The sequence below is a fragment of the Parasteatoda tepidariorum genome, chromosome 2 (genome assembly GCF_982258835.1).
Source record: "Parasteatoda tepidariorum strain Cologne lab strain chromosome 2, Ptep-v5.0, whole genome shotgun sequence".
Taxonomy (NCBI): domain Eukaryota; kingdom Metazoa; phylum Arthropoda; class Arachnida; order Araneae; family Theridiidae; genus Parasteatoda; species Parasteatoda tepidariorum.
Window position 1 is genome coordinate 83,212,851 of NC_141756.1, and position 14,844 is coordinate 83,227,694.

Consider the following 14,844-nt stretch of genomic DNA (forward strand, 5'->3'; position numbering starts at 1 on the left):
CTATAAATATAGGTCTATTTCTAAATTATACTTTTCTAATATTAAATTAATTGAATTATACTTTTCTAATATTATAATTTTTATACTGAGCAGCAAAATATTGTATATTTGCATTTAAACAAACAAAAATGCAGAAAAAAATTTTATTAATAAAAATTTCACAGAAGTTTATATCTTGTCTTATTGTTAATATCTTATTTAATATTATTCATGATATAATGTTTTTCAAAGGCTTAATAGTTTAAGAATAAATCTATCTTCTTCCTAGAAACCTTAAAGACTTGCTGCTGTCAATTATTATATAGTATTTATTTTAATACTTTTCAACCCACAAAGTTGCTTATGAACAGAAATTATTAAGTAATCTATTCCTACTGGCTGGATAGTTCCTTGATTATTTTGCAAATGCATTCTTTTAATCTTTTCATTTATTTCAGAATTTTTTTTTTTCAATTTCATGCCTGATAGAAAATAGTCATTTTATATATGTGTAGTAACATTTAAAGAAAGTTTGGTGTTTTGAAAACATTAGAGTTAAAGAATTTTAAAAAGTAGAAGCTAAAGGCTTTTTGTATTTTCTTTCATTTAGTTGTTGAAACGTGTTCTAGACGCAAATAAAAGAGTACAAGAAGCGGCATGTAGTGCATTTGCCACTTTGGAGGAAGAAGCATGTACAGAACTTGTCCCATATCTTGCTTTTATTTTAGAAACACTTGTATTCGCCTTTAATAAATACCAGGTATTTTCTTTAATCATATATGTAATAAATATTAAACTCACATTTTATTGATATAGAATTTAATTATTGAAATGTTTTTCAGCATAAAAACCTTCTTATCCTGTATGATGCCATCGGTACATTAGCTGATTCTGTTGGTCATCACTTGAACAAGCCAGTATGTCATTTAAATTACCATTTCAAATGAACACCTATATATGTGTGCAATTTAATCATACTCAAATTTCAAAACTTTTTTAATTGAATTTAACTTTTTTAATTTTTAGGAATATATTAATTTGCTTATGCCTCCACTAATTGAAAAATGGAACTACTTAAAAGATGATGACAAAGATTTATTTCCTTTGCTAGAGGTATATATGATTTTTGTTAAACCTTCATTTTCTACTACTGCATATTGTCTTGATGGCTGTATAATCTTTGGCCTGTGCCTTAAATGTGTCTCAGTATTTGTCTTTGTGATAGTAAAAAATAGGAAAGCCACAATTAACAAATATTCATGAAGTGTCCAGTACTAGTTATCCATAATTACACCTAAATACATAGTTACTAATCTAGGTTAAATTCAAGGTTACAAATTTTTTTCTCTAGTTACACTTAATACACTTTTATGATTATGACATTAAGTTATTATAGTTGAACTCAACACAGTGTTTTAATTGTGGTTAACTATAGAGAGATTATTCACTCCTAATAAAGAAAATACTAATGTATTTTATTTATTTTAATATGCTATGCTCATTAAAATTTTTCCCTTTAAATTGTAAACAAAGCATTGCATGTATATTTATTTTTTTAAAAATTATATCTATTCTATACATATTTTTAAAAAAATAAAATTTATTCTTTTGAACTTTTTAATGAAGCACCACTTTGGCTGAAGCTGTTGCATGTTTAAAAACTGTATATAGGTTTGGTATTTTTTAAAATATCAATTTGCATTGATTTTCTTTTATGATTTTTCTTTGCATTGAATTTATATATATATATATATATATATGTATATATATATATATGTGTGTGTGTCATTTTCTTATCAGATCTTAAGCGTTTAAATGTTATGTATTGTAGAATCTTGCTGAATTGAAATTCCAGATAATCTAAATCACTTTTGTTACTGCTGTTTTTAAATATTATTAACAAAAAAAAAACCTTTAAATTTTTTTTATACAAGTCTTAGCTTCAATGTTCTAAAATTAAAAATATGTGGAAGCTATCCAGTAATGATCAGCATTTCCTATAATCTGCTTTTTGGTAATCCGGAAAATTAATTCTTATTGGCTGACTTTCTTGGCTTATTCTTATTGGCTATTTTATTTTGAAATGAATGTTTGCTTCTGCCACTGGATTTATTTTTTTATTATGAAATATCCTTCACTGAAATTAGTTTTTAATGGAATCATTTCATTTTAGTGTCTATCTAGTGTAGCAACTGCATTACAGTCAGGATTTTTGCCTTATTGTGAACCAGTTTTTCGTCGATGTTTAAGTCTTGTGGAGCAAACATTAAATCAGACAATGGTATGTATTTTTGTTGTCAGATTTTATCGATTTGCAGATATGTAATTTATCAAATTTATTGGTAAAAGAATAATGCAAGCAAATTTAAATTATTTTCAAAAGCTATGAGGACATTGAAAATGTAAAAAGCCCATATATTATAAGTTATTGTTTTAGATAATTATATTAGAGAGCTTAAGAGAATTATTTTAGTGAGGTTTCCTGTGACTTCAAGGTAACTTATTAAATTTTGATTTTAAGGATTCAAAATCTTCCAAATAGTAGAAAGCGAAAGAATCTTTGCTAACTTCTTTTAAAGATATATAATTTTATTCATTATGGTATAAAAATATATAATATGAAAGATTATAAAAATCATATCACCATATTTCTATGATTTATTTATTTTTTTGTTGCAGGAAAAAGATAATTGATACTGAAAAGAGAATAATTGTAGTTAATTTTATAGTTGCAGGCATATTAACTTCTCCAGATAATAGCTGGAAAGGTCTATTAAGATGTTTTTAATCACTGAATTTTGGCATTTGCTTGCATGTATTTATATATTGCAATAGCTGCCGATAATTGCCAAAAGACAAAATCCTACAAAATTTGTTGGAATCAAGCCTGTCTAAAAGTGCTTACACTTGTGCAATTAAAATTAGTGTGTTGTGGTACGATCACATAAAAAATAATGCAACTTCATGAACCTTTTTTTGAAATCAATCGTACTAACTGCCGTAAAAACAGTTGATGAATCAGATTTACACAAGTTCAATTCAAGTACAATTCAGTATTAAAGCTTATGATTTAGAAAAAACTTGTGTTTACTATCAAATTGGCTTGATTACTTGATTACAAAACTGTCTTATGTCCATTAAAAGTTTGCCTAATCACGTCATATTTTATTGAGAAATAATAGTCGAATTGTAAAAAGTACATATTTTTGAGCAAACTATTTTTTAATGTTTTTTTTTTTTTTAAAAAACTTGTAATGGATGATTAAGGAAATTGTTTTAAATGATAATGGTTAGAGTTTTCTTTTATAATAAGAACAAGTTTAAAAAAATATGTAATCTGACATTTAGCTTTAAAATAAAATGAAAATTTTGTAACTATCTCATCATTTAATATATCAATTCTTAAATACTATAAAATAACATGAGGATTTGTACCTCACGCTATCTTTTGTTATTTTAAGCTATTTTTTCCGTAATTTTGCAGTTGATCTTCTGCAGTTTTAAAAATTGGGATTGGTAGTTACGCCCGCTGAAAAAATTTAATTTGGATAAAATTGTGATTAGGATTCTTATGCATCACAGATAATTCTCAATAAATGAGATTATTTACAGGGGTCTGTCCAGGCCGAATTTACTACCGTTTAGCGGTACCTTCACAAATTCAACTTTAGGAAAAACGGTAGTTTCACAAATTCAATTTTGGAAAAACGTTAGTTTCACAAAATACTTTTTCTTAAAATTTCATTTTTGTATCCCTTAAGAAACGATAAATCCATATTTTTGTGTTGATTTCTTAATTTAATTTTTAATTTTTCACAAATTACGTCTAAATTTTCACAAAATTGGTACCTGTCAGAAAAACCTAGACAGACCCCTGATTTAAATCAAGTTATAAAATCAGAATCATAAAAATATGAGTATAGTTAAATTTGATAAATTTGTTTAATTAAAAATATTGTAAAAAATATTTTACTTTTTATTTAATTTAAGGCCAATGTTAGTAATCCTGATCAGTTTGAAGCTCCAGATAAAGACTTCATGATTGTAGCATTAGATTTGTTAAGTGGTTTAGCTGAAGGTCTTAATGGTCACATTGAATCACTAGTCGTTTCAAGTAATATTATGCAGTTGCTGTTTCAGTGTATGCAGGTAAATTATACTTTTTTTATTTTGAACTTGGTTTAAATTTTTTCTTATTTGTTATCGAAAATAGGAAAGTGTCTGTCTTTATGATTTTAGGACTATTGGATTCTTAAAAATGTGTGCAATGCAAATATGCGCAATTCAAATTTTAAAAAATTGCTTAGTAATAAATATATTGCTTTTTTTTTTAATCTTATGCGTGTCCGTAAAATGCTATGCCTAATCGAACTAGCCTAGTTAACATTATTCTTAGAAACAAAATTTTATCTGAACCTTAATGAGGCTTTGACCAATATGTTCCCTAAACATTTCTTTCCGAGAACAGCTCATTTCTTCCTGCCTTTTCCTGAGGTTAATTGCACATTTCTTTTTATTTGAGTTTTGTTCTTCACTTATCAATTTTTTTAAAGCTTTCTAAGAACTATTAGTGTGATTTGTCTCGGAATTTTTTTTCTATCATAAAGTGTTAAATTAAAATATTAATATAAAGAAAAAAGAACTAATTACAGGTAGAAAAAGCCACACTGGTGATAAATTAAGTTTTTGACTTCAATAATTAGAATGGTAAAACGAAAATATATTTTGACGAAATTGTTCTTGTCTAACTTTTAGTTTACTCTAGGTATTTAAAGTTTCATACTCATTATCATTTATTTTGCGAATATTTTTCTAAGGAGGATAAACTAGTTTACTGGTTCAGGGCTGATTGTGCCACGGAAAAAATCCGGATTTTTCGCTAACCGTGATCCGGAAGTTTCCGGAGATTGAAGGTTAAGATGTTTTAAAAAATCATTGATCACAAAGGTTTCCGGAAATCAAATTTTCAAAGGTGGAACTTAAAAACTTAGATTATTTTATTTGTTTGTAAGGGAGAGCCAGATACTTTATAAGTTTATATTCAAGATTAATATTCATTTTTTATCAGTGAATAGTTGTTATAATCATTAACTCCAGAAAGAAAGACATTTGTAAATTTTAATTACTTCTCCAGGTCATCATAGGTATGTGTAAATGGTATAGGTATGTGTAAAATTTTATATATATTTTAAGTAAACTAAGAAATATTGAGAAAAAGGAAAAAAACATTGTTTAAATTTTATTTTTTCTAATTTTTCAATTTAAACCGTTTTCTTTTTGTTTTTTTTAACTCAAGAAATTTTCCGGAATTTTGATTTGGGCTCACAATCACCCCTGCTGGTTTAATAACGTGTAAAAAATAAAGGTCAAAAATTTGTCTTCTTAATGGCAGACTTTTTACTTTATACCCAGGCATTTTGTTCAACTTAAAAAATATTCTTAGCAGTTAGAATGGTTAATAATTTTTAAATATTTTATTATAATTTTCAGATTAATACTACTTGTATTTTTATGGAACAGAATTTTACCATTAGATAGTGAAATGTATCACGAATGTTTTGGTTTTTATAGTCTATAGTGCCACTAGACTTAGTAATAATAGTGTGCTTGTGGATATGTATAGTCCCATAAGCAGAATATTTTCAAATGTTCTGCAACAGGACTTATTAATTTATACATATGTTCTGCAAGCATTTCACAGCGAAAAAAAGTCAACTTTCGTTAAAATACTATATTTTCATTTATTAAAATACAGGATCATGCACAGATACACAACATTATTTTTTAAACCAAGGCAAACATTCTTGATTTGTTACTTTATCAATCACTTTTTAAGTACAAAATTTTGTTAATGGCGATGATGAATTATTAATAAAATGACTATGATATGAAGGTCTGAACATTAAATGTCTTTCGAAGGGACAAGTACCCAGATGATGCACCATTTGCAAACACAAACATTCGCTGGTCTGTTGTTCCAACAACTTCTTAATCTCCATCGAAAGCATTTGGTCTTTTAAAAAACAATTCTGTCAATCGTGAATCCCCACGATTCACAAATTGCTTCACAAAATCTTAGAATTTTAATTCTTTTACGGCTTGCTTTCGCAGGAAAACGCTGTCACTTATTCAAGATACAAATTGTTCTGCAGGACTTCATTTGTTCTGCGACGTACGTCACAGTTTTAGGCACTTTCTGCTTCTGGGTGTATAGTGTGCTGTCGCAAGAGTATTAATAAATCAGTAATTGTTTATTTTTACTAATTCTAAATTATGGTTTTTTTAGGATTCAATGCCAGAAGTAAGACAAAGCTCATTTGCTCTCTTAGGTGATTTAACCAAAGCCTGTTTTCAGCATGTTAGTCCCTGTATACGTAAGTATTGTGACTAGTTGTAATTTAAGTTTTGTTTAGTATGTAATTTGATTTATTTTTTTTAGTTATAAAACTGTTGACATATTTTATCCTTTTCTTATCCTCGTTGATTTCTTTTACTTTTTCATATTACAATATTCATACAAATTACAAATTTTTGTTAAATAAAGCTTTTTAAGGTATGTAAAAATGTGTATAAGCTCTTTTAAAATTTAATATTTTCTCCTTTTTCTTTACGTTCTATGTAAGAATTATACTGTACCTGTGAAATATTTTTACCAACATAATGTTTCTAAAGTTTTTTTTTTCTATGGGAATAATATATCTAGGTAATTGACTATGTATATTTTTAATTCCAGAGGATTTTTTGCCTATATTAAGCCAAAATTTGAATCCAGATTTTATATCTGTTTGCAACAATGCCACATGGGCAATTGGAGAAATCTCAGTGAAGCTGGGTAAGCAAGGTATTGTTGTGTAACGCTTTTCTGCCTTCTTTTACTCTTGGTTCTAAGTTTCATTTATTAAATAACATTTTTGGTTGTGGTTAATTAGATAATTGTTATTATTTCTATGTTTTATCTCATTTGTTAGTGTGTAGTTAAATTTAACTCAAATATAAGGTATTTATATTGTTTGCTAATACCATAAATTAAGTGATTTGTTTTAAAATTGTGAGATGCACCAAAGTCATGCTATAATTAAAAATAAAATATGTTTACACTCTCTATTAATACTCTGCGAAACAGAACACGTTCATGCCTTCGGGCTAGGTAAAGCTCTGCATTCTGTAGAGTTATCTATTTGCAATAGATAACTTTTCTGTAAAAGATAAATATTTTTCCATAAAAGACTTCTCCAAAAATGCAATTGAGACTTTATTTGAAAGGAAATAAGATTTACTTAAACATGTTTAATTATATTTTACTCAGATGTGGGTATAAAATAATTTCTGTAAATAAGCAAAAACAAGTATTGATTGCTACAACATCGCAAACTAGTTAATTAAAATTCTCATTTATCCTATATAAGTGAATTTTAACCTGTTATGACAGTAAAATTTGTTCCTGATATTGTTCAAATTAATGAGATGGTTCTCATTTGAATTTCAAAATTATGTTACATTTGAAAAATAAAATATGGAGATGTTAACTGAAACTTATCCATGTCTTTAACTATATACTCGAACTAAGATGTGCGCACTTAATCTTTCTATTCCAGTGATCTTGTTATTTCAAGTAAATGTCAAGAATATTTACTTGATTTATATACAGTACACACTTCTTTGCTAGTCCTGTGTAAGATATTAAACAGTGCTCTCATTGGTCAAGAACAGAGAAAAACCTTTTAATTGTCAGGGAAAATTCGGCACCATACCGCCGGGCGTTGCATTGTTTTAACTATCAACAATTTCCACAGGTAGCATATTTGAGCTCCTGCTCGAAGGACCACTATTGTCCACGCCTAGGTAAATATGTACTCGCTCAATAAACAGAAATAAGCGGACTGTAATTTTGCACAATATTTATTTATTAATATTTGGAAGAGAGCTTTTTTGTAGCTCTTTACGGCTTTCCTTCCACACACACACACACACTCTATCTCTATGTTACATGTTTTCTCTAGATGGCGCTACAAATCCGTGCGGATACACAAACCTCGAAATTTCCTACGTTATACCTCAAAAATAACTAGTCTCCAAATCATCAGTAACAGTAATCAGTTATGGAGTTAAATAGTTCTCTCAGTTATTACAGTTATTTGTTGTAAAAATTTCAAAGTTCAGTGAAACTTCCATACCTCCATCCTCATTCGATATTTTTTTCACTCTAGTCTACTATTTGACATTACAAATGAAAAATCAAGCTCTCATGATGAAAATTTTGCTTGGTGTTGCAATTTTTTGAACAAACCTGGAAAATTCTTACATTATACCTCATAAATAACCAGTCTCCAAATTGTCAGTAACAGTAATCAGTTATTGAGATTCAAGTTAAATAGTTCTCTCAGTTATTGCAATTATTTGTTGTAAAAATTTTATAGTCAGGGGAACTTCCATACCTCCATCATCAGTCAATATTTTTTTTGCTCATAGAGTCTATTATTTGACATTACAAATAAAAATCAAGGCTTGATGTAAATAAAAGTGAGGTCTGGATTTTCATTAAAATTTAGTTGGAACCCTATTTAAGAATAATACATTTTTACACTGCTATTATATATTGAGAAATAGAACTGATTTTGTGATGTTCATATTTTGAATATTAGAGGCACATGATATGATCCTTTTATATTAATTTTATGTGCAAGTTGTATAATATCTTTTAATTAGAACTTAAAATTTTATATTAAAACATTTGTTTTCGTGTGAATTTTCACTTATATTGAAAGATAATTTAAAAATTTTTTTCAGGGCAAGACATGAAGCCGTATGTTTTAATGGTTTTAACACAATTAATCAACATCATTAATCGTCCAAATACTCCTAAGACTTTATTAGAAAATACAGGTGAGCTATTTAGCTTTAATACAAGTTATCAATGAATGAGGTAAAATCGATAACTTTGTTCAGTATTTTATTTACTTCGCAATCAGACGATTTCATACTAAATTCTGATATGGAAAAAAGTATGTTTCAGATATTAGACTTAATCATTCAGATCCAGTCTAAATTTTGTATATAATATAATAAGCATGTTGTTCTTTACTGTCGTTAGCTGCAACATGGATGTTTATTTTCTCTTTTTCTGTGTGATATTTAGATTTTTAATTATTTCTTTGAACTTTTTATTATTTTAAATTACAGTTTTAAAAGTTTTTTGAAAGAAATTAGTATTTATTTTATTTTTATGCATTAAATGTTCAGCTGTATTTTAATTATGGACCTTTCTATCTGCAAGTTCATCTAATTTTTTACAAAAATCGTTTATTAGATTTGTTCTATTCCTTAATTATCAATATTAACTTATCTTATAAATTGTTTCTTATGTCTCTTCAACAAATACTGTACGAAAAACAGAAAATTTTCAAAAACCTTTTTAAAAGTATTTTAAAGAATAGTTTACACTAGGAGAAAAAGAATAAATGTTTAAGCTAAGTGCTATAGAGAAATCAAAGATTAAAGGAATATTTTATATAAATGAGGATCTTGAATTAGAAAAGAACTTGCAGACGATAACATAGAGATAAAATATTTTGATTTTAGATTTTAAATTAAGCAGAAATTATCAGTATTCTAATTTATTACTGATTTGATTTGAAAATGCTTAAACCAGTACTAGTAGAAATCTCCCAACTTTTTAAGCAAATTGAATTTTTAAGCATTTATCTAAAAATAATTTCATGCAAAAAACAAATTTTAATAATTTTATTTTTTTATTTTATTTATAAAATTTTTTCTATCCTTTTAAAAACTAGTTTTATATAGCAGAATATAAAATTTGAATGAAATTGGTCAAATAGTACCCAAAAAATCTTATTTTAACTGTCTGATTTTTAAAATTAAATTTTTCAGGAACTAGTTAGCCAATTTTGTTCAAACTTTATATTACACTGTATAAAATTACATTCTTTAAAATGATTTTTAAAATTAGTGTATTTTACAATTCAACTATTATAAAATAACTAAAAATAATTGTTTACAACTATTTTTTTACATAGGATAGCTTTGGATAAGGATAATTTTATTGTTTGCAAAATTAATTCCCTTAAAAAGCTCTCTATTTTATGGTGAAGTACACCTAAAATATAATTTATGAAAGGGGGCTAAACTTTCAACTGCTTTCCTGACCAAACTTTTGGCACTATATTTCAGCGATTGCGGCTGCCCTTTATATTTTGAGGATAAGAAATCAAATCCATTGAAAGAAGTATGGTTATTCAGAGAAAGTATGTTGTGTGTCTGTTTTCTTAACTTAAAATATCTTCTGCATTAATTTGAATCGAGGTTACCCCTTCGAACCATTGAGATTGATTTCTAGTACAGTAGGGAACCGATTATCCGGAACGATCGGGACCATCGCTATTCCGGATAACTGATTTTTCCGGTTTTCTGAATCGCTACAAAAAGCCGTTTTTTTATTCTTAAACCCAACTAAAAAAATTTTTTTTGTGGAAATAATCTTAAAAAGAAGAAAAAACGATGGTGCAATACACTAACGATTATTTCCAAAATGATGGTAAGGTAAACATCTTTCAAAAAAGAACGAAAAATCCTAAAATTTTATAAGGAAAAAAAAATTTTTTTATTTATAATGGTGGGAAAATTTATCGAATTTCGTTCCGGTTTTTTGGTTTTCCGGTTTTCTGATTTCCGGATAACGGGTTCTGTACTGTACATGAAAATCGGATCATTTGATCGAAAGTTTTTTTTCTAAATTTAATTTAAAGTTTTGGTTTCAACAATTTTTGTTTTAATTCTAATGATACTTAATTCGAAAATTTGGGTATTTATTCCTCATCTTTTTACTAGTTGTCTTAAAGTATGTTATATCAAAAATTGTAAATACGCAAATATAGGGTTTTGGGGGCCCAACTTATATATTAGGTCTTCACTTAATGCATTTGTTTTAAAAAGGTGGGAAAGGTAATTTAAAAAAGAATTTTTTTTTTTTTGAAGTGCTACTATTGAATTTACAAAGAATAAACTACCAAAAATTATAAATTTTCTGCAGATAACTAATAAATCTAAAACATTAATTATTTTATATTACTAAAGTATTAAGAAAGGTGCATAGTTGAAATATGTGTTTCATTACATTTATTTTATATAATTATTATTATTGCTATGTTATTAATATTTTTTGGCTTGTATGTTTATGAGTTGTTCTTGGCTTTTTTCTCCCTTTTTTGCACCCTGTCTCATCTTGTTCAGCCATAACTATTGGGCGCCTTGGTTATGTTTGCCCTGCGGATGTCGCCCCTATGTTACAGCAGTTTATTCGCCCCTGGTGTGTAAATGTTCTTTTTTATTTATTATTTTTTAATATTATTTCTCTATATTTTATACTATGTTCTTTTGTAGTAATTTTAAAGTAGAGTTCTGGTAATATTATCTAATGATATTTTCATTTTGTAACTAAAATTGTCTTTATTTTTATTCATTTATGCTTTGTAGTTTAGAGGTTTATTTTTATTAAGAGGAAAATTAATTTTCATATTTTGTTACTAGTATATTATTGGGTTATTTTCTATGATTTGTTAAAACATAAAGTGTTACTTTTTATATGTTAGCTTTGCAGATGAGAGTATAAAACAATATTCTGGAAATTTAAGGGAAACCTTCAGACAGAAAAAGGATTCTTCTCCCTTTAATCTAAAAAGAATTTTATGAAAACATTTTTTTTCTTCAGAAACTGTAATTAATAGCTGAATAGAACAGGAAATTATGTTCATGATACTCATTGTAGATTAATATGGAGGAAGAAGGGTACCCTTAAGGAATTATTTTTTTCACAATATTAAAGTAGTCATATGTTAAATAACCTCTAATTTTGTCAATTTTTGTTTAATGTTTTTTATTAATCAATGTATTGAATGAAAATTACAGTTTGTGTTGTAGCAAGTCAAAGTGTAAGAAATCAGTATTTTTTTTTTATAAATAAACCTACATTATTTAATTTTTTTTAAATCAAAATTGTAAGTACTGAATAATAACTGGGAGAAAACATATTCCCTACAAGTCATTACTAACTTAAAAAAGCACGAAATTGGCAAATTCACATCATCTTGTTATATTAATTTTTTCCCATGATCCCATGAGGTGAGTTTTTAACTTCTGTTAAACTTATAATTTAAGTTTGTTTATATGCTTCAATTAAAAAATTTTGATCGTTTTTTTTATCATGTATGATGTAACATGATACTTGGCAGGATTAACATTGTTAATGTATTTTTAATACATTAAAATAAAAACTACTTATGTTGAATAAAATGCAATAATTTATGTTTCCAGAATTTAGATAAGTTTATTACTAAATTACTGACATTAAATAAACATATTGAAATTATTGAACATATTACCACATTTGTATTGGAAAAGTGAGTTTTTGCCTACCTAGCCATCAATTAGTTTTTGTTAATAAAGGGGGAATGACATGCCCATTGAGTAAGTTTGAAGTGGTCACTTTTATATGGATCAAAATAAGGTTGGCCTTTGAATGTAACATTAATTTTCATAACCAGAATCTATATTTTTTGGAATAAAATAATAGAAAAGAGTGGGGATGAATGATAAACAATTATAAATAAAGTTAGATAAATTTATATTCAGTAAAGTTAACAGAGTGGCCACAGATCAGGGAAATTTTAATGGTGTGGAAAATGAGGAAAATTGAATCAAAATAATAGTTTAAAAAAATCACTTAAGTACCTTAAGATCAAATTAATTCCTTAAGGGGACACTTCAGGTTCAAAATGATTTTTTTTAAATATCAACCAATTTTAATGAAAATTTCATAGATTGTGAATAAAGCATTTAGGAAGATATTCCCAAAATTTGAAGCAAAAATATTAATTTGTTGAAAAGTTATAATTTTTTTAATAATTTATCCGCAAGTAAAATTACTAAATGTTCCAATATTTCAAAATGTTTCCTGCGCATGAGTTTTTATCGTAGCTGTATGAAACTCATTTATATTACAGTTTGAATAAGTATAAATAAAATTGGATATGTTTGAACAACTTAGCACTTAATTTTAAACAAATAAAAAATCAAAATATCATAGTCTTTATATAATTTTTAAAAATTGAAATTTAAATTACAATTTAAAGTAATTTAAAAAATATTCAGTGAGTATTCAGCTTTTATTTATATCACATTGGTTACGGAACATTAGACCAATCATATATATGAGAAAAAAATAAAGATTTATTCAAAACTCATGCGCAAGGAACTTTTCGAAGTTTGAATATTATCGTAAAAAACAACATTGAGAAAAAACAGTTTAACTATAAAAACAGACAGTTTACATAACCTTGTTTACAAATCTTGAAATGCTTATAACTTTGCAAAAAATGACTGAAATTGAAAAATTTTTCTTTTAAATTGTAGCTAGATATAACTATTATTTTTTGAAACAAAAATTGAAAAAAGTATAATTTGGTCGATTTTTGAGTTTTTCATCGTGAAGTGTCCCCTTAAGTCTTAATATTTTTGGCAAAAAAAAGAAAAGTATAAATTGTAAAAGATATTTTCTGATGCTTGGTTATAGTTCAATTTATGATAATAATTAGGTATCAACTAAAATCCTTTTGCTTCATTAATGCATTTGTTTTATCAATAATTTCTCACATTGTATAAAAAATTTTATATTTAGATAGTTAAAAAAAATTTTTTTTACCAAGAAGTTGATTTAACATTTATTAGAAAGTGATGCACCTATAGACAATTAAAATTATACTAACTGATAACATATTTTTTTAACAGTTTTTCTAACAGCATATAATGAAATAAGATTTAAATCTTCTATTATCTTTTAGTGCTATCTTTATCTGAATTTTTCGCATAGTATATTTGGTTAGTTTATGCTTGTAGTTATATTCTGCTAAATTGTCTATTAGTGTTTCGTATATATTTTACATGTGTTAAAATAAGGCAAAATTGAAAGTCATGATTTAAATTTTTCAGTTCTGCCTTAATATTGTAGTGCTATGCTTTCAAAAAAAAATTTTCAGTGATATATTTTGCCGAATTTTTTTTCTCGATTTAAATATTTATAATAGTTATATATTTATACATAGACACAATATATATGCAATGAAACCCTGGTTTAGTGGTCCGTTTTGTGCGTTATCCTACTACCTGTGTCATTCTCTACTGATCCTTGAAAATTGCCCTTAGCAATAATGTTAAACTATCCCAAATTTGACTTTACACTTATTAAGAAAGTATCGCTTTCTGTTTTTTCCAATTAGATCAGTCATTTTTTCTCTACAAAGTTCACACAAACTTTTTCTAGAAAAAAGTGACCTGTTAATTTGCTTTTTGTAACTTTCGTGACATTCTTCTAGATCTTATTGTCCTTTTGCCTGTTAGTGGGATTTCCCCCTTAAGTCAATCTCTTCCCCAATCCCAATCTCTTCATCAATCCCAAGTCTCTTTAAGTCAATCTTTAATTCTTGTTATTGTCCAATTTAAAATACATCACTCTAAACCAGGAGTGTCAAACTCAAAAGCTAACTTAGGCCAAATAAACAATGCTTAACTTTAGGTGGGCCGCAAAAAAAATCAATGTTTATAGAAACAAATATTTTTATTTTGAATTGTAATAAACATATATAAAGTTAAATTATTGTTTACGTCCTGATACTTGACATCTCTTCTCTGCTACTATCTTTTCTATTTCGGGAGAAATTTTACTGGCCAAGACTACTTTCAAAATTGACCCAACGTGAGCGCTATTAATACGGTTTCGGACATGAGATTTATTTCCATTCATAACAGAAAATAATTGCTCTCACTGATAAGTACTTCCAAACATGGAAATAATTT

The 14,844-nt window shown here is 26.7% G+C and overlaps 1 protein-coding gene across 2 annotated transcripts in view; it reads left to right on the top strand.

The window, feature by feature from the left end:
• Window positions 1-14,844, top strand: part of Tnpo (transportin 1) — a 40,837-nt gene that overhangs the window by 15,480 nt on the left and 10,513 nt on the right. Inside the window, exons 11-19 of one of the 2 annotated variants that reach the window (XM_043043721.3) lie at window positions 590-739; window positions 822-896; window positions 1,006-1,092; window positions 2,153-2,260; window positions 3,970-4,128; window positions 6,266-6,353; window positions 6,713-6,820; window positions 8,767-8,862; window positions 11,227-11,302. In XM_043043721.3, coding sequence (XP_042899655.1) covers window positions 590-739; window positions 822-896; window positions 1,006-1,092; window positions 2,153-2,260; window positions 3,970-4,128; window positions 6,266-6,353; window positions 6,713-6,820; window positions 8,767-8,862; window positions 11,227-11,302 — 947 coding nt within the window. The remainder of the gene's footprint in view (window positions 1-589; window positions 740-821; window positions 897-1,005; window positions 1,093-2,152; window positions 2,261-3,969; window positions 4,129-6,265; window positions 6,354-6,712; window positions 6,821-8,766; window positions 8,863-11,226; window positions 11,303-14,844) is intronic. The other variant, XM_043043723.3, reaches the window with a different exon arrangement.